The following is a 20,318-nucleotide window of genomic DNA, read 5'->3' as shown; positions in this document are numbered from 1 at the left end:
ATCTTGCTTCCTTTTTCCCTCTGTGTAGCCGTTCAGCTGCTGTTATAGTTAACCGTTTACATAAATGCATAATGTGTATGCCGGGGAAAAGGATAGAGGTGGTGGTGGGTGGAGCTGGATGGGTGGTTTTGGGTGGCTTACACAGTTTACCGCTTGCATTGTCCTTTAAATGCATTGCGTCTACGCCAGCGGCGTTGCCTCCACATTCCATTCATTGTCTTTGGAGCTCTCTCTCTATATCCCTCCTCGTGTATATCTCCATATCCCTTCTAGATGTTTTGCTATTAGTGCCAGTCGGTCGACACTTTGTCTCTGCTGGCCAATTAAAAATGCAGCCATAGAAATGCAACATATAAAATATATAATTAAGTGAAAGCTTACGCAACTCCTAACGAGACATTTTTGAGTCTGAAGTCTGCCCGCCGGCACAGCAACTGCGTCAAAATGCGACACTGGCAACGGCAACAAGCGACCATAATAATAATGTCCTGCCCTCTCTCTTTCGCAACTCAGCTATTTGTCTCTTTCTTATTTGCACAGTAAAACAAAAGCAATGGGATTTGTTGCTTTAAACTTTTTACTAGTGCTATAAAACTTTAAATGAAATGGTAAATCAAATTGTAAAAATACACAAACTGTATAAATATGTAATAGTTTGTTTTTATGGCAAATACCTTGCTCCCTTAATTTTAAATAAAAAGAATTCATTTCCATATGATCCACTTTAAGTATGGATAGAATGGCCTAAAATTCGTTTTTATTATAGTTTGAAATCAAGAAAATAAACATCTTGAACTTTAAAATATACTTGTAAAGAGAAGAAATAATTTTCTTTCCGAAATACTATTTATTTAATAGATAATGTAGGTAGAATTTTGCACAGTGTGCTCATCATAGTGGCGTGTGCATTTTAAATGTTCGTTGTCGCCTGCCTAACGGTCCGTGAATTGTGTCAAGGTAGAATGTTGAGTTCGCCTGGACCAGCGACGATAGCGCGTAATGTCGGGTCAGCGGGCGCCCCAAAGGATGAAGTGTCCTGTGTCCTACCTCCTTCCCTCCTCTCTGCCCAGATAACTGAATGGTCATTTAGGCTAGCCCAGGCGAAAGTTCATTTGAGGCGGAGGTTGCAGGTTCTGCGACAAGCACCATGATTTATGTTAAGAAGCGGTGATTTATGCCCAAGATATGGACGGAATAAAGCAGCGATGGAAGTTAATAGAAAGGGAAACAATAGCGAGAATGAGTTTACTTTATTATTCACATCTATATTTTGTTGTATTAATATTGCTGATGGAAATATTCAAAGCTCGGAACAAGGGAAATATTGTTATGATGTGTAATAATTGAAGAACTGCTTAAACTCTATGAACTCTTTTGTATGATTTTCTTATAGATATTTATGTTTTCCCTATCTCTATCTATATTTATCAGAATCTCTTAGCGATTAAGGATAATCGAGAGAGTTCCCAAGAAAATATGTTCGATTTAAAAAGGGTTGCATAAGATATAGTTTATATTCCAATATATGATATAATATATGATATAGGAAGTTGTGAGTTAGGCTCAAATGGAAATCACTCCAAAATAATGACAGTTAAGATAAATCGCCATTAACATATCGGGATAAACATAAATATTGAAATATCATTATTCGTGCTGAACAAAATCAAATGCTTAGGATACGTTCAAATGATATATTTTATAATTTTCTCATCCGTGCAATGGCAGGTAAACAAATCCTACCTGCACTTCAATTCTACCAATAGTTTCTATCCAAAGATGTTTCCCCTTTTCAAAGTTTTCCTTAATTTTAAGTCTGTCCTGCAAAATAAAAAGGTGACTTTAAAGTGACAAGTCGCTAAGTTTAAACTCTTGTCGAGTTCTAAAGCTGGTGGTCCAAGTGCTAGAAACTTGTCAACAATTCCAGCATTTACGGCATGGCCCAAAGATCATAGAGCACAAACAGGGGCTGGATATAATGGGAGGTGATATGGAACGATTCGGCGGGGACATGTCAACGCTTGGCGTGGTCTCATAAATGTCGTCGCATTACAAGTATTTCCAACAATTCCCTTCCCAGCCACACTCCAATCTATCCCGCACCCTGCATTGTTGGTATTTTCGTTCGTTTTGTCGGCGAGTTTTAACTTTGCTTCTTAATTTAAAAAGTTTGCTTTGCCCCGCTTTCTGTTGTGTGTGTGTATGTTTGTATGTTTGTTTTTATATTTTTCATTCGGTTCCTTTTCATTTTAGAAAATTCGCATTCACTTGCTTGTGAGCTTGTTGTTGTCCCCCTCTCAAACTCCTCCGAAAAATGGCATCGCCAACGTTCCAATGACTTCAGTTCAGCTTCCCCCAGTACCAGTACCTGCTGCTGCTGTTGTTTTTGTCACTTTTCCCTGGCTGTTACAAAATTCATGAACTGTTTTTGCCGTTTTCCACTCTCGTCCACCCACCGGAGTCGCCCGTTTTGTGTTTTATTTTACACATATTTTTGTTCTGTCACTTTTTATTGTACTCCCGTTTGTAGTCGCTAAAGAGTGGGAAGTATGGGCGAACTACAGTGAGAAAATAGGAAAAGGATGTGTGTCCTTGTAGCGAAAATACCTGTATAGACAAGCTGCTGCACGTGTCATCATTTTAGCACGATCATCCATTTAAGTTCGGGGTTGATTTATGTGAAATAAAATGAACAAATAAGTAACAATAATATGAAAATATATATATAAAATACTAAAAATAATAATCTATTATAAATTCAGTGTTTAAAACCCATTTAAATGTATCCAAAAATAAGCAATGAAACTCTGCTTAAATGTGATTTGTATGATTTTGTAATTTTTAACACCTCTTACATTCTTTCAAAACCATTAAGTGCTTTCTAGGGCACCCAATTTATAAGGCATAGAAAATTAAATATTATAAAGAAATATATGTAGTATATTCAACTTCAAATGAGGGGAATCCACCTCTATTAAGATTTCTTCTCAGTGCAGAGAATGGCTGAATGGGCGGTGGGTGTACGTGTGTACAGTAGGTGTTACTGCAAAGTTGTTTTGCTTTATTTCGCTCGCTGCCCCTCGCCGTATTTTTTGTTGTTTCAGTTTCAGTTCTCGTTTTTTGTTTATTTGTGTGTGCTGCTGGCAGCTTTTCATTTTTAGCAATTTAAAGTGGAGGTGAGGCAACTGCAATTGACACGGACAGAGGGAGCATCCTGCGCGGGGCGTAGCCCCGAAACGGAAGAGACAATTGTGTGGGTGTTGGCTGAGAGTTCAGTCACCATTTATCTGCTCCCGTTTTTATTTATTTATTCTTTTTCTTTTTGCCACAATGGGGTTACCAAATTAATTGGCACCAAACATTTACAAAGACTCGGGGAATGTGGCTACCAAAAATAAATTAGATGCCTCTGTTTCATTCGGAATTCACGTCTAGACGGAGAACGACCTTGAGTGCCTTAAAAGGCTGTTGGCAATTTATCTGATTAGGCGACAGGTGAAAAGATTCCACAGCCTTCTCGTCCCGAGTCCTGCAGGAGATGTCCTGGGGAATGTGTGAAAGTAATCAAGGAGCAGCACGTGTGGTATGCCTTTATATGTGGCCCTTATTGGTGTGGTCTGTGTTGTCTGTGGCATTTATTAAACTGAAAAGCAGCGAAAGTGATGAGGATCTCGGAATTTCAGGAATTTAATATTATGCACAGATGCCAAGCCATTTGAAGGTCAAATTTGCAGAGTAAAGAAAGAAAGATTTATTAAACAAATTAATTAAAAATCAGACCCATGTCGATACATGTAAAAATAAAACATATCCCTCAAATATCCAGGTATTTTAGTATTTAAAATACAATTTACGTTTTATAACATTTCACTTGCTGTACTTAAATTTCCTTACTAAATCGGACAAATTAAAAGGACTAGGTAGCCGGGCTTAAATAGCTGTCAGTTAGTTTTCTGGGCCAACACTTCGAGCCAGACCCGGGAGTCTGTTACTTCAGTTCTTCTTCTGTCAAGCCACAGCTGTTTGCAACTGTCTTTTTCATTATTAACACAGTCAACAATAATCAGGGCCTAGGAATGGCATAGAGCGAGTTGCGAGGGGAAAACATAAACATTGTCAGCCAAGGAGGCGTCTCGGAAAAATATTTAATGCCGGCAAACAACAACAAGGAGACTCTCCGAAGAATGTAAAGACTGCAGGGGATGGGACAGGGGCAGGGGACAGGGGACGAGGGACAGTGACAAACGACAAATAACTCACACTTGGAACTGTTTGAATATGACATGTGACAAAGGACGGCAGAGGGGGGAACTAACAAAGGAGAAAGCAACCAACCAGCCAAAGGGAAAGCGTGAAAAACTCGAACAAAAAAGAAGCATGTTCATGGAGTTACAAAAAATATATAAGTATATAAGTTCACTATGAAAATCACATAATGAATGTCATTTACCATAAGAGGTTTAAAAAAAATAGGATTAAGGTTTAAAATTCATATGCTTGTTCTTAAAAAGCATACATTTTTAACTAATTATAACAAATATTATAATATAATCTGCTCCATTCCACCTGTGGAATTTGTATATACGATATTATTTATTTAAAAAGAAGCTAACTTCAAATCACATAAACATTTAAAGTATCTCCTCTACTACTGATGTATAATTTAACAGTGTTGTTTTTCCGAGTGCATACATAAAAATAATGTCAACAGTAGAATTAAACAATAACATGTGTTCGCCTTCTCCTATTATTTCCCCCAGAGCGATCTGCCGCCGTGGATAACGCGCCTGAGGATGTGGGATAGCTACGGAACCTATGTGCCCATGAAATCGACAAGTTCAACCACCGGACAGCCACCCCCACCGCCGCCCGTGGCCTCCTCGGCGGACGGGGGCAAGCCCACGCTCCTGAATCAGAGCAACTACGGCAGCTACTACTACAGTGCCAGCAATCCGAAGCTGAATCGGAACCTGCGGGTGAACATTGACAACGCCTGGAATCCGGTGGACACCTACATCTATGGGCCCACGCAATCCAGTGTCTTTAATCAGGAGAACAAGTACAGTGGCTACCAAGGCGGAGGGCCGGGCGGGGCATCAGCAGGAGCAGGTGGCTCCGCCAAGCACTTGCCGGGCGTCAAGGACAGTCTCAACTTTATTGCCAGCGGCAAGTCCTCGAAGGAGGTCTCCGCTGCCGCTGTTCTCAGCTCGGATCGGAATAGTGCTCTGGCCCTGATGAGCACCAAGGGAAAGCGGCGACTTATGCTGGAGATCTACGACTATGAGACCCCAAAACTTTGTGACCACACGGCCATTGGAAGTGGTGTTAGTGGAAGCAGTGCCGTTATGGGTGGCAACAAGCAGAGGCCCTGCAGTCCATTGGAAAGCTACGTGAGCACTGGAAGAGATTTGGTGAGTTGTTTGAAAAAATATTTATAGGTTAAAGAATATTAAGGAGATATATTTTATATTTTAATTAAATTAATATATTAAAAGTGTGAATAGTAGAATTTAATAGTTACTTACTTTCTATGGATAACTTTGGAAAACTTTCAAGAGGATTTTATAACTCTACGGATTTCTGAAGTATCCAAAATAATTGTTAATAGTTTTAGTTTATAAATTTTATGGTGAATATATAAATATTTAAACTAAACTAACTATAAATACTAACGAAACCCTGTTCATGATAGTAAAATTAAATTATTCAAGTAATTATTCGACCTACAAATTTATATATGAAGCACCTAAAATAAATTTCAAATTACTGCTTACAAAGTTCTATAACTTTTCTTAGCGAAAAACTTTTCTTAAAGTTTGCTTCTTAACTAAAAACCAATGCAAATATTGACATTTCATCAAAATGAAGAATTTGGAGCTTAAACAGCGTTTGTAATTATTACAAGAAAGAAAGCTAACTTCGGCACGCCGAAGTTTATATACCCTTGCAGATAGAACTTCTATGAATAGGAATCCATACAATATAAATTATATATATTTGTGTTAAAAAACAATGAAGTAATAGCTGCTTTCATTTCATTCACCTATACATATTATATTTGCAGTTTTACATACACAGACTTGCATTTTTCTTCTACATCAAACGATCGTTTGTTTGTATAAGATATAGTCGTCCGATTTTCATAAAATTTGACACAAAATTTAAGACTAATATAAAATAGCTATACCTTAAATTTGATGAAAATCAGCTTAAAACTGAAAAAGTTATAAATTTAATTGTATTAATTTCTCGATCGTTCCTATGGGAGCTATATGATATATTAGTCCGATTTTCATAAAATTTTACACAAAATTGTAGAGTATAGTAAAATGGCTATATCTTAAATTTGATCCAATTCTATTGAAAACTAAAAAAGTTAAAATTTTTTTGTAAAAATTTTACGATCATTCCTATGGCAGCTATATGATATAGTCGTCCGATCCGGCCCGTTCCGACATATATACGAGTGAGAGTATATAGAAGGCTAACTACAAAGTTTCATTCAGATAGCTTCAAAACTGAGAGACTAGTTTGCGTAGAAACGGACAGACGGACAGACGGACAGACGGACAGACGGACATGGCTAGATCGACTCGGCTGTTGATCCTGATCAAGAATATATATACTTTATATAGTCGGAGGTGCCTCCTTCACTGCGTTGCAAACTTCTGACTGAAATTATAATACCCTGCAAGGGTATAAAAATCATTGTTTATTTACTTTATTGTAAATGGGTCTACAAAAATGATTTCAAAAACGTGGAATGCATTTAAGCTTATAGTTTTTTTAAATGTAGTTATTACGGGAAGACTTTTAATTAGATAGTTTTAAACCAATAGTTTTATAATGGGTCACAGCTCTTAGGATATCGTAAATTCACATGCCTTGCTGTTCAAATATCGTAAACTCTTCTCAGTCCCGCCGAAAAGCAGGCAACAGCCCTTTGCCCAGCAGCGCGATGCCAATCAAAACTGTTGCCTACCTTCAGGCTGCTCTTAGTATCCAAACGATATAAACGAAAATAAGAACTTAACCGAAGGACTTTTCTAATTTGTCAGCTGCCGCTGTGTTTGTTTGTTCGCTTTTGCGCGTTTGGCTTAAAAAAATAAGAATGAAGAAATAAGCAAAGCAAAGCGACTTTGTGACTGCACCTTGGCTGCCGGCGAGTAACGAATGCCGAGTGCCCAATTTGGCACGCCCAAGGGCTCTCACAACAAATAGAACGCAACCGGAGTTCTGGATCCTGGGAACCGGGGAGCCTGGCAGCTCCTGGGCTCCTGGGCACTGGAAATTTTTATTTTTTTTTGGCAGAGTGCAGAACGTTTCGTGTTTACTTTAAACTTGACAAAATTAATCAAATTAAACACTCGACTGCATCGCCAGACGTGCACAAATAACGAAGGAGCGAAGCGAATTTCCCAGAGGCGAGCGCCAAATTCAAATTCGCCAAAGCACTGAACACACACACACACCCATCAGCACACAAAGGCAAATACGGGGGCGCCGCCAGGGGGGTGGCAGTGGGGAGGGGGGATCCGTGGGCGGCATTGGCGGCATGCACGGACAAACAGACAACCGCAATAAGCTTGCTTAGCCTTTTTGACGTCGCTCGTCGTTGACAAATATGAACTGCAAATATTGTGATGCCAAATTGAAGCCTCCGCGCATTGTGCAAAGATACACCTAAAAAAAAAAAATAATAATAAAGTTACATAGCTTACAATAAGAGATCATTTTACGTAACATTCTATCGTTTATATCGTTTTAGAGATACTTGTGCAAAATTAAGTTTCTTTTTGTGTAAGTCACATTAAGTTAACTTTTTAAAGGCATTTCCTAATATGTGGTTCTTATTTAATAATTTATTAGTAAAAGGAAAACATAATTTAAAAAAATTGAATTTTACAAAATCAAAATCATGGTCACAACCTTTGAAACTAAAGAAATATTATATAGGAGAGAGACTGGATAATTTATTAAGTTAGTCTCTGCCAATAACATTTTATTGGTTTCTCAATATTTAGTTTGACTTAACAGTCTGATATCCTTACATAAAATAAATAGTTTTTTCTAAAATATAAAGCACAATGTTGACAGTAATGCCTAGAAAGGAAAACTTTAACCTGCCTAAAATATAACAAAAAACCCCAGGATATAGTATACATATTGCCCTACAAATATTTAAGGTCCTTTTTAGCATTATTTACTTATTTCAATACATAGCATTAAAGCCTAACATTCATATTATCTCTCACAGGCTTACAAAAGTAAATGTTTAGAATTTTATTTATATTATTATAAATAATCTCTCTCAGAAACCTCTTTCAGTGTAGATCATTTCTCATAATACCCTTTCTTTTTCAGAAACTGGAGTTCCACACGCATACGGGCACCGCTTTGTTCCCGGCCCAGTTTGCCCTCAACTACGAGTTTGTGGACACGGAGCAGGGCGGGGAGACCTGGACGGGAAGGCGTGGCGAGGACCCTGTGCCGCCGCTCTGCTCCAGAGTTTTCCGGAAGCGCAAGGGCAACATCCAAGTGCCGAGGAATGTGTTCCTTTACGGGAGAGGCGGTGCCAAAAATATAACCTGCTTGTATCGCTTCGAGGCGGGTCCTTCGGAGAGGGTTAAGCTGGTCCTACACAATGTCTCCTTCGGGGAGGGTACGGCCTGCACCACGGACTCGGATTTGCATACGGGCCGACCTCGCTGCAACCAACTGGATCCGGAGGGTCGAATCACAGAGCTGCGACTGTTCGATGTCCCTTTCAGGGATGTGAAAATCCAGCTGGGCTGCTTCTGCGATAACTCCAGTGCTCTGTACAGCAATGCACCGCTGACCTTTGTTTCCCACTCCAGGATAATGGAGCTCTCCTTTACGGTCACGCGGTTAAATATCTCCGAGGACTTCGCGGATGTTTTCTTCTCGGCTTCATACGAGTTTAAGCGGCAGCCGGACTGCAGAAAGCAGTTGAAGCTGAAGGGCGCCGGAGGAGAGGACGATCTGAAGTATCCGCTCAAGACTCAGGATGCCAGCTGCGAGGGCTTAGCCTGGTACATTGAGGCCCAGTCCGCAGAAAGATCACTGTTTGTGCAAACCTGGGGAGCCTATTTGCCGGTGGATCCCACCTCAGAGGATGCCATGAGATGTCACACCAAGAACCGACTGATGATATATTCCGGACGACCACTGCGACCCATGAGGGTTGTATGTCCTGCGCAGAGTGGGCCCAGGCCAATGTCCTTGCATATATTCTCAGAGGACTGGACCAATGGACAACCCTTGTTTATGAACAAGTAAGTTTTATATATATAGACTTATAAAACTACGCTCTTAAAATTAGTTCGATGAGGATTGTATGAAGAAAGACTTTTTGACTTGGACTTAAATATCTTGTTTAAGTTCATTGGATAACCTTGATGTAATAACCTCTTATAGTTCATTTTTGCATAGTTTTTTTTTCCTCATAAATAAATTAATAAAAGTAACTTTTTTGGTCAGATTCTAAATTGAAACAAATTGACCTTATATCTGACAGTAGGAATAATCTCATGAGTTCGCCCACCTTTGGCCAACTTGCCCGTCCAATTACCCAATCCCACTCCCAAAGGCCAAACATCTATGAAATAGGAAATGAAAGAAACACGAGAGACTGGAAAACATTCATGACGTTCCATTATCGAGTGCATGTGAGGCAAGTACACTCGAGCAACTACTGAACACTACACAGAAAGCCTCTTAGCTTTTTACCCAAAATTAATTGCATTTTAATAGTTGCTAATATTTCAAAGAAAAAACAAAATGTTGTGCACTAAATGCACTGCTACCAGTTATTTTGAGCCCGGAGAGGAACCTCTCCCCTGAGCTCCATCAAAGAGTTCTGCTTAAAAATGCAATAACAGGAAATGGCTACGACGGCAACAAAATACAGGAAATTGAGCGCAAAGAAATATGCTATATACGAGGGGAAAAAATAAAGAGGAAAACGTAAAACGTAAAAGAGACGAAGTCCAGGCAAACAAACATGGCCGTCAGACATGAACACATAAGCACACCTGTGGAAAAGTTAATAGGAGCGCTAGAATCATGAAAAAATAGCAATAAAATGGTGTGTGGTTTCAATGATATTTTAAAGTTTTTGGGCTATAATTCAAATGATTAAATATTTACAGCATTCACTAAAGATAAAAAATCTTCAAGAAAATAACAATAAAAAAATATACTTCAAGAAATGTTCTATGCATATTTGTAAGGGGCATTTTAAATGCCCTAGATGTTTATGAGACACACTAGTAAATTTATATTATTTTAACTGAATCATTTACTAGAATTCTTATGCATAAACGCAAACATTTGATACTGTTACTTATAAAAGATATATTTAATCATATTCCGTACAACTTTTAATTCTGATTAAAGCCCAGCTACTGGAGTTATATTAGCCCCTCACTCTTAGAAAACTACCATCTTAAACATTAAAATAAATAATTAATTCAAACTCGAATCTAATTTGACTCAATAAATTGAACTTATTCATTTAAGCTATCACAAAATAATCAGTTTAAAATGTTTAAGCTTATGAAGACAAATCAAATCCTCTAGTTCTTTAAAATTCAATTTCTTATAAATTCTTTCTTAGATACTATAACTTCATCCTCTGCTGTTTGGTCACCTACAAATATGCAAAACGAACATGGGGCAAAGACAGGTGAAACATGTGGCAGGGGGGTTAGGTGGGCTGAATACAGGTAAGGGAACTTGGCCGTATGTGCTCTGGCAATTTATGTCCAAGGTGCGTGCCACCGAAATGAACCGTTGAACCTAGAACGCCGGACTCCTTTCTTGGGGGAAACTCCGGTCAGCTTACCAACCTTGTGTCCGTTTTCCAGCGCCTGCATTTAACGTGTCGCCATTAAATTTTATGGTCAACTTTTTCTCCTTTTTTCCCCATGTTTGCATTTTGCTCAATTTTGTCGCCGCAGAACATAAAAAAGAAAAGGGAGGATGTATGTGAAGTCACAGGGAAAAGGGAAGAACGAGAATATTGCATTGTGGAGGACGACATGTGAAAACATATTTTTATGGGACCCCAAAGGGTAATTGGACATTGCACTGGATATCCGTGCAGCCTAATGAGTGTGTTGAGCCTTTTTAGATAATTAATTGCGAGCTTTTCAACTCAGTTGTGAATTAAAATGACCGCACACTAAACCCATAGAATGTGTCGAAAGAGTGTGTAAGTGAACTGGGATACATTAGTAAATGTTGCATTGCCAAGTTATGATGCATAAGAAATCGTAAGTTCAATGAACTAATGGGTTATAGTTTATAATAATAATAAAAAAAAATATAATATATAGTATAGGGAGATAAACAAACTATACTTTCAATTCCTTTCAACGAATCCAATTGCCTTAGAAATCCTATTACCAAACTGTGATGGCTAACTCGCTTAAGGCGCGACTTAAGTCAACTCTGAATAAGATATTTTGTCTATAGAAGCTAGAAAGTTGCGCGTAATTAGTTGCAGTTGAGCAACTACTAGTCTGGGGAGATACCAGAATGGGGAAAAGGATAGGAAAAGCCAGATCCAATCCTCGAGCCCACCCATTCCATTGGCAAAAAAGTTGCCACAAAAGTTATGTAGAGCATGACAGACGCGCCGAAATTAAAGGGGCTAGGGGAAGGCCTTATCCCCTTTTGAAAATATTTACGACATGGCCGACTTCTAGTGCTCTTGGTGCACTGAAAATAAAATAAGAATAGAATGAAATGTAAGAAAAATATGTTAATATTTTAGTCAAGTAAATAATAAATATTGATATATTCTAAAGTCTTATTAGGGAAACTAAATTTTTTTAATCACTCTCTTAACATCTCGTTTTTCCTTTCAGACCCATCAGCCTGGTGCTGGAACCCATCCTCAAGGAGCCGGGCGACATAGCCTTTACGTGGCTAGAGATCCATCGCACCAAGAACGCCCTGCTGCAGCAGCTGGACCTGCATGTGAATGCGAGCGTTACCACGGGCTTGGGCGGTGGCAGCCAGACCTCCTCCCAATCCTCCTCGTCCAGCTCCAATACGGGAATTGGCGGACTGGGCGGCACCAGTGGTGGCGCAGGATCCCCCAATACCGGGGGAGCAGGAGGCTCTGGAGGCAGCGCGACGGCCAACGAGACACTGAACGAGTTCGGTTTCTTTCCCAAGGAGTCGGACTGCGAATACAAATGTCCTGAAATTGATGCATGCATTGCGGCCAGCCTGTGGTGTGATGGTAAGTAAAGGATGTGATTTTGGGGCCAAGTGGGATTTTTTATAGATGATTGCTGGAAGGATAATTTGAAAAGAAATTAAAGTTTCTTACTTCTATCATATTTGATATGCAAACTGATATATTCCAGAACGTATATATCATTTAAATCAAAACAAGATAATACACATTCGACAAAATGAAATATTAATAAGGGGTTAAGACAGGCTGATTTGTGAAGTAACCAAAGAAGTCCTTGATACTCCCTTTTATGCAGTATTTTTTCATTATTTGTTCGTGATTTGGCGGTCGTCCTTCGACTTTGGTCCTTTGGAGCGCGTACGTCCGGCGCAAGGCAACCGAAATTTCACTTGTGGCTGGCTTGTCTGTTAATTTCGTTGCAAGCTGTCCACGTTTTTGTAATCAGGCAAAGTTTCCTGACAACTGCACACTGCCTGCAATAGTCCTGCTGGTTGCTAGTCGCCTCCGTTGTCGTAGTCCGTGGTTGTTGGTTGCCGGCGGTTGCTGGCCGACTCGTGGGATGGCCGCTTGTTGGACAAACCCGCAGCAGCAAAACCCCAAAATGTCTTGTGCAAAAAGTTTGTCCCAGTCCAGCACAGGCCCAGCCCCAGCCAAATGGCCGCAACAGCTGTGCCAAACTTATTTGCGATGCACTTGAGAGATGAAGAGCAGGGCATAAAACAGGGATCATTATAAACAGTATTATAGTCTGAAATACCCTCTTGGTGAAAATAGATGCAAAAATTATAATATATTCCTAGTTTTCTTCGCAATTGAAAAGGGTTATATAGTATTTTTACAATTCTGATTACCTAACAAAAAGTAGTTTAAATAGTAATATTTAGATACACAATATGTAGATACAATTTTAATATAACTAGGAATTCTCTTAGGTTAGGGAATTAGGTACTTAACCGAAAGTCCCCTATGCACTCTTTAAACTTTACTATGCTTTCTCGGGTAAAAAATATATAGGGCTGCTGGCCTGGACTTTGCCTTTTTAGCTTCAATTATTTATGGGCAGCCAGGCGCGTCTGCATCTGGAGCTGGTTAACCGCAAAAGCCAGGGCATTAAACAAGCTTTCGGACCCCACGGGCCACTCAAGTGACACTGCATTCAATTTGTAACCTTAGAGTAGGCCACCCAGAAGCTCTGCAGTCTCCCCGAGACCCCAATCTACTTTCAATTTTTCAATCAGCGCTCTGCTCTGCCTCTATCTCGGTAGCTAAATCTATTTTTGCAGAGGGAGAAATAAAGTACAGACCTTTTGGTTAATAGTCATTTTTGGCTTGAAGTAGAAAGGGTATATAATGAATAAGATGAATAAGAAATAAGAACATTTTACTTGTCATTTGCATGAAAATGAGAATAGCTTGCTTTATAGATAAATTACTCTTTGGCTTTTCAAGGCAATTGCTTAGAAAGCCTTTTATAAGACTGAAACATTCTAAAAATCTGTATGGCGTTATGAATCTTCTACCTAATATTGTCTTTGATTGAGCCACATTATGTATATTTACTTAAATACGCGTTACTGCATTGACTCTTTAACCAAATTTCCAGGGAACTTGAATCCCAAAAAAATCATATAGCGCTATGCATCTTATACATACTATTGTTAAATATCATAAATATTCTAGTATAAGAAGAGTAATCAATTCTCCCTTTATAAACAAAGTTGGAAAAGCAATTTTCCATTCCAGCTTTGTCACAATTTTAAATGAAGAGTGTCCAAGTTTCTCTTATAATACTTAAGTTTAGAACATCCTTTCTCTCACTGCATCCTTGTACTCCTACAGGTCATCACAACTGCCCCAGTGGATTCGACGAATCGGAGGAGGAGTGCGGCACCGCTCGAAAGCTGCTGGAGTTGCCGGGCGGCGTGTTCGCCGCTCTGGGCTGCATCGCGGCCGCCCTGACCGCCTGCCTGATATTCTGCATGTTCGGCCTGATGAGGAAGCGGAAAAAGTCGGTGGTGCAGAAGGGCGGCGGAGTGGGCGGCGTCGGGGGCGTTGGCGGCATGGGCGTGGGCATCGGCTTCATGAATGGGGCAAGCAATGGCAACGTGTCCGCCGCCAGCATCGGCACACTGAAGAAGGACTTCAAGAAGGAGGCACTGTACATCGATCCGGCCTCCTGACACGGGCTCCAGCCGGTCGAGTATATCCACGTGGACCGCGAGACCACCGTGTGATATGTTGCCGCCGGCTGTGGCATCACCTATGATCATGTGGAGCTTTGCATGGAGCAGGCCTGACCGTTCAAAATCTGGCCTGGGGATTTTAAAGATACAGCGTTAACGCCTGAAGGTATGAGGACACTAAAAGAACCTACATTTTAAGTCGATAACTTTTTCTAAACGCTTCTGGGAGTCAAACAAATTAGGAATGAGCGCGAAAGTGTGTGTGTTCAGTGGAATGTTTATAGATATGAGCCTTCAAATAGGTTTTCCTGGGTTTTCTGATCAATTTTTTATTCCCTAGCTAGTCTGTATATATTTTTATTCGATCAGTTACAAAGAAGTCAGGACTTCTTAATTCCATAAATCATTTCAATTTTTATTGAAATCCCTGCAGACACTGCCTTACTTCTTTTAACACCACATTGAATCTTAATTTTATCTTTAAAATTAAAACATTAAATTACAATTCTAGGCATGCATAGAAACTGTCACATTTTTAAAATTTACCCAGTTTTGACTTCTACATTATTTATAAATTGTCTTTCGCATTACTCCTTCATTAAGACTACACACAGGAAAGCAAACAGAACATTGCAGAGAAAACTATTGTAAATTAGGTACCTTTAATACAGTTATAGATCAGCTAGAGAGCAAGAAAAATTCGTGGTCAGTACGTAGATGCCTTTGGCATATTTTCCACATAGCACATAGCACCCATTAAAAGGAAGGTAAACAAATTACATTTAGCAACTAAATGAAAAAGATCATAAACTACAATGAAATTGTATAGAGAGAGTAACTCAGTAAAAAAAGCAAAGCAGATCCCTCTTCGGGGGCCCTCTGGCATTATCTCTAAGTGATTAGACTAAGTATGAAAACTGTTAGCAGCATTTGAATGTGAGTTGAGCGGGAGAGTTGAGGAAAATCTCTACAGTGTTGTGATCTAAGGCATGCACATACTGAACTATGTTTAAACACAAGCAAGTCGAAGCATTTACATGATTAACACTCGGTATGATATATATGTATACATACTTTGGTTTAGTCATTAGCTAGTATATAGTCAATAAATATTGCAGCACTCTTGGGTTTTTATCGTACAGCACAGACACACCAGCCGAGAGCATCACTTAGTGGTTTATTACATTCAAACAAATCGAAGCGACAAATTAAGAAATGCAATTGTTATTAATGGTTAAGTAGAAACCCGAAACAGAGATATGTTCACGCTTTATCTCGACCGAGAGAACTGCCAAAAGAATTTTAAAGCTAAAGGAACAATCATATGTACATATTTTTGTCAAGCAATTACTTTGCATTTGAGTTCGTAAATTGAACACAATTGTTTCCCATAATTAGCTGCAGTAAATAATATTCCTAACGTTACATGGACTTTGTAAAAAAAAGGAAACTACAAGCAAAACATAATATTGAAGTGTACTCTACCATTTAAGCCATGTCCCACAACCCATATAAACAATCAAACTTTTGGCAGTTGCTAGGATTAAGCAAACACCAAACCAAAGTTAAGCGAATAAACAAGACATAAGTACTTTATTTTATAGACGCTAAACTAGGAACAAAATTATGAGAATGAAAATGATACAGAATATAATAACGAGGAATAATAAAGCTGCCTGCAATGCGAATTTTAAAAATTTAAAAACCTCTGACATATGCAGACAGAATCCACATCTATAAAAACCCATTAAAATTTCAACTTCAATCAAGTTTTACTGAAAAGCACGTGTATAAATAAATATATATATATATCTGATTTAGTCGCCATGGAAGGGTAAAAAAAGAAAAGGAATACATAAATTAAATCAAATATTTCATTTGGCATTTTTTGATAGCAAATAACCTAAATATTTATAGCCAAAAAAGGAAAGAAACAAGAACCACGCGCACTTTGTACAATTTGATGAAAAACAAAGAATTATTATTATTTCCAGACACACCGGCAAGCAGCAGCATATACATATGGGATATTTTACACGCATCCACATAAGCGATAAAATAATACTGAAAAAGCCACACATATAAAAAAACGAATACAAATTAAATTAATTAAAATTGGCGCGTAGGCCAGGAAAATGCATTTTAGCTGCCGGCAAATATAGTGAAAGAACACGGTTGGCAGTGCATTTAAATAAGTAGCTTTAAGACCAGCTGGAGCTGGATACTACTTCGTTGGCCATTACTGTCACACCACACACACATTACACACACATCTCAATCGCCAGTTCGGTTCAGTTCCTTCTCTCAAAACCAAACCAAACTATGGAAATTTCTGTGCCAACTGTGTTTAAAGTAGTATTCGAAGATAAAATTCGAATAAACGGAACGAACAATGAGAGCGAAGGGAGAAATTGAATTATTACCGCGCATAAAACATTGCATGTAATTTATTTGAAATGTTCGAAAATAAATAACCCAAAAATAAAGAGAAAAGAGAGGAAAACCGTGCGCGAGATGGTAAATAATAATAAAATACAGACAGCTGTGTAAATAGTCAAACTGCGTACAGTCAACGCATATTAAATTCAAGACAGAGACGAAACCGAAATCTAATGGAGATCAGTTTTGGGTTCCTTCAGTTTTGCCCCCCTTAAATAAGTTTCACTTGTATGATAAATAAAACTAAACAAAATATTTATATAGAGATATTATTATACGTATATGGACAAGGAAATCCCTAACCTTAATGACGCACTGAATCAAATAGATGAAACGAGTATTTAATAAAAAAACCAAGACAATTAAAACCAAAAACAGAACTTTAAGACAAAATAAAAGTGGAAGAAAAAGAATTCAATTTATCCTGTGACACCTGTCTTTATTTGGGGGGTTTGAAGGATTTTGGGTGGATGCTGGATTCCGTGCGACATCTGGAAGAAGGGGAAACCGTTGGCCAAACTAAGGCTAACTGAAAATCGTGCCCAAATAGCTGGCAGTCAAGTAGGCCACAGATTTTGATTGCCCGCATCCGGGCGGCCATCGGTGGACATCCTCGGAAATTCGGGCCATCGAACGAGATGGTGTTAAAGCCAAGCCGGCTGCTCCAGGCGTGTGTTCTCACCGGTTTGGGATTGGGATTGGATTTGGGTTTGGGTTTCGGTTTTTGGACTGGGCTTTGCCTCCGCCGACGCGACGTCCTTCGTTAACCCGCATAAAACATAAGCCACGGAACCCCGTGTTGTGTGCTCTGAATACCCCAATGGCCACCTGCACTCCTGAAAACCTACCGTCCTGTGACTCTGTGTTTATGGCCGGCAGCTCTGTTTCTGTTTCTGGCCCGGGCACTGGACCTGGCCCTGGACCTGGCCCAATCCCTGGCCCTGGACCTGGCCTCCACTACCTCTGCAATTGGCGAAAATGGCTTTGATAAGCGTGGGCGGCAGAAAGCCTGGAAAATTCCCACGAGGTGCGGTTAGGGAGTTAAAAAATATGTATATATATTGACATATGATTAATTTGTTTACCAGAAAATATTTATTTCTCAATTCAACTTGTTAACTACAAATAGAAAGAATTTATAGTTATAGAAGTTTTATTAAGCAAATCAAAGGTTAAAAATTCAATTATCAACTTTAAAGAATAAAAGTGATTTGTCTTTTAAGAAGAGGTCTCAAAGTATTAAAGCTAAGTCAACTACTAAACTAAGTTATTAAATCATTAAGTCATTTAAAGATGAATAATTATTAATGATTTCAAGGTAAGACGTACTTTGTTTTCATTTTATGCTATAGTTTTTGCGGCACAGTTATCTTACATTAGTAAAGGTATGTATTCTTATTGAAAATATATTTTAACCAAATTAATATTCAAGAAAATTATACAAAAATGTGTAGTTTTTTTTACAGTCCCTTAAAATCTATTTTGAATACTAACGGACCTTTTATTAGCTCTACTGAAGAAACTATTAACTAAAGAATAAAGTGATCAACAAAACCAATGGAATTCAGTTTTTTTCTTTTTGGATATAGCACTTTTAGTTGAAGTTTTATATGGAAAAAGCATTTTGCAAAGTTGATTCGTGAAGTACAAGACCATACTATGGCAATGCAATGCATAAATTATTGGTTAACAAACCACTTTGGATAAAAGTTTATATTTTTTTGTTAGGCTATCACCATCTAAAAATAAGTATTTAATTAATGCCAAGAAATTGTATTATATATGGGGTTCATAATTTTTTTATTTAGCAGTAAAGTCCAAAAGTGTGAAGTGTAAAAACCACAATAGTAGTTAAACAAATCTTCTATGACTTCAGAAAACCAACTACCTGAGAGACCCTCGTTACATGTAGAAAAACCATACGCACACACACGAGTTAATGTATACGCACACCTGCCACAAACACACACACACACACACAGTCACACACAGATCCGCATATTTATATTTGCACCTAGGGCCAATTGCAGTTGTTTACAATTGAGTGGCCAGCTCAGCACAATTGTCCCGCCTGACAGCAACGACAACTACACCGAGAGTACCAACAAATGGCACAACAAGCATCAGGCAATCGGCAGCAGAAAAAACAATAACATCGGGCCAGAGATATAGCCAAGATATAGGAGTGGACAGCTGATAAACTGAATCAGCTTTCGAGTTTTGAAACCGGGCGAAAGAGTCCAATCATTTCGATGTCCCATCCATCTCAATCGATTTAGAAACTCATCGATGCAATTCCCCGCAACTTGAAAAGTCTTCCAGCTGAAGTTATGTTTTCTGCAACTCACTACTATATCTTTCACATATGTACATATGTATGCTTTCTTATGGCTAATTACTGAAATGCTGTCAATTACAACCATCTGCACTTTGGGACATGTGCCGCCAACGACATTTTCGTTTTAGCTACATTATCATATATTGTCTGAATAAATTGTGGACGTCAGCACTTTTCAGTTTTTTGCCTTTGTTATCGAGAAATTTACACGAATTTTCAGCTTGTTGCTGAAATAAAAAAAAAATATAGTAAATATAAACAGTCCGTTTTTTTGCCAGTCCAGAATATGTGAACCTATGCAGATAGTTGTGGGTAAAACGCTTAACTCTGACAGCCGACAGACGCCAGTCGGTGGACATTTAAGCCACAGTGAGCCAAAGAATTAAGTAAACAATAAAGGGCAATGAAGGAAATAATTATTTTTTACTTTAGTCCTATGATTACATTTTAAAAAGGTTGTTATTCTTTTATTGGTAACAGATATATTTGTCGAAAAATAAATCGGTATTCTACACTTCTGTCATTTATATAAACAATAAAGAATAACAAAGTGCTGTTAACCACACAAAATGGAATGAACTGAAAATAGATTAATATTAGATTATTAATTTTCTCAGTTGTCTTTTTTTGACCAAGTCCTGAGGGATTATACGAGTTAAAGTCCCTGTTAAAAATTATTAAAATAGATTTTAACTGTCCATGGCATATTAAACTTAACTTTGAACTTTATATTAAAATTAAAGACATTTTTTTTGTTATTAAAATTACCGCATAGATACATATATCGAACTTTTAAAAAGGTTAAAAAATACAGTTTTTCGTAATACATTTTAGGATTTCAGATCAATACTATTAGTAATTAAAGAATTTTAATAATTATATATTTAATAATTAAAAGACTTTTTATTTTATTTTGAATAAAAACTTATTTCATAGCATATTAAGATACAATATCTTTAAAATTGTACTCAGAAAGGTGAGTGGGTTTTTTCCTTAATTAAATTTTAACCTGTTTCCAATAAATAACATTTTATTACATATATTAAGTAACGTTTTCTAATTTAAACTTGAACGAATTCTTAAATATTTAATTTAAATTGTTCATAAGGAAACTCATTTATATTTA

The 20,318-nt window shown here is 38.1% G+C and overlaps 1 protein-coding gene across 1 annotated transcript in view; it reads left to right on the top strand.

Moving 5' to 3' along the window:
- LOC110190152 (uncharacterized) overlaps positions 1–17,276 on the top strand; it is a 74,582-nt gene extending 57,306 nt beyond the window's left edge. The window contains exons 11-14 of the mRNA XM_020960489.2: positions 4,761–5,411; positions 8,365–9,296; positions 11,895–12,274; positions 14,072–17,276. Of these exons, the coding sequence (XP_020816148.1) occupies positions 4,761–5,411; positions 8,365–9,296; positions 11,895–12,274; positions 14,072–14,412 (2,304 nt within the window). The 3' untranslated portion in view covers positions 14,413–17,276. The remainder of the gene's footprint in view (positions 1–4,760; positions 5,412–8,364; positions 9,297–11,894; positions 12,275–14,071) is intronic.
- The last annotated feature ends 3,042 nt before the right edge of the window (positions 17,277–20,318 follow it).

The sequence above is a fragment of the Drosophila serrata genome, unplaced genomic scaffold, assembly GCF_035046125.1.
Source record: "Drosophila serrata isolate PLE 108 unplaced genomic scaffold, ASM3504612v1 contig_272, whole genome shotgun sequence".
NCBI classification, from domain to species: Eukaryota; Metazoa; Arthropoda; class Insecta; order Diptera; family Drosophilidae; genus Drosophila; species Drosophila serrata.
This window is presented reverse-complemented; position numbering and strand designations above follow the sequence as displayed.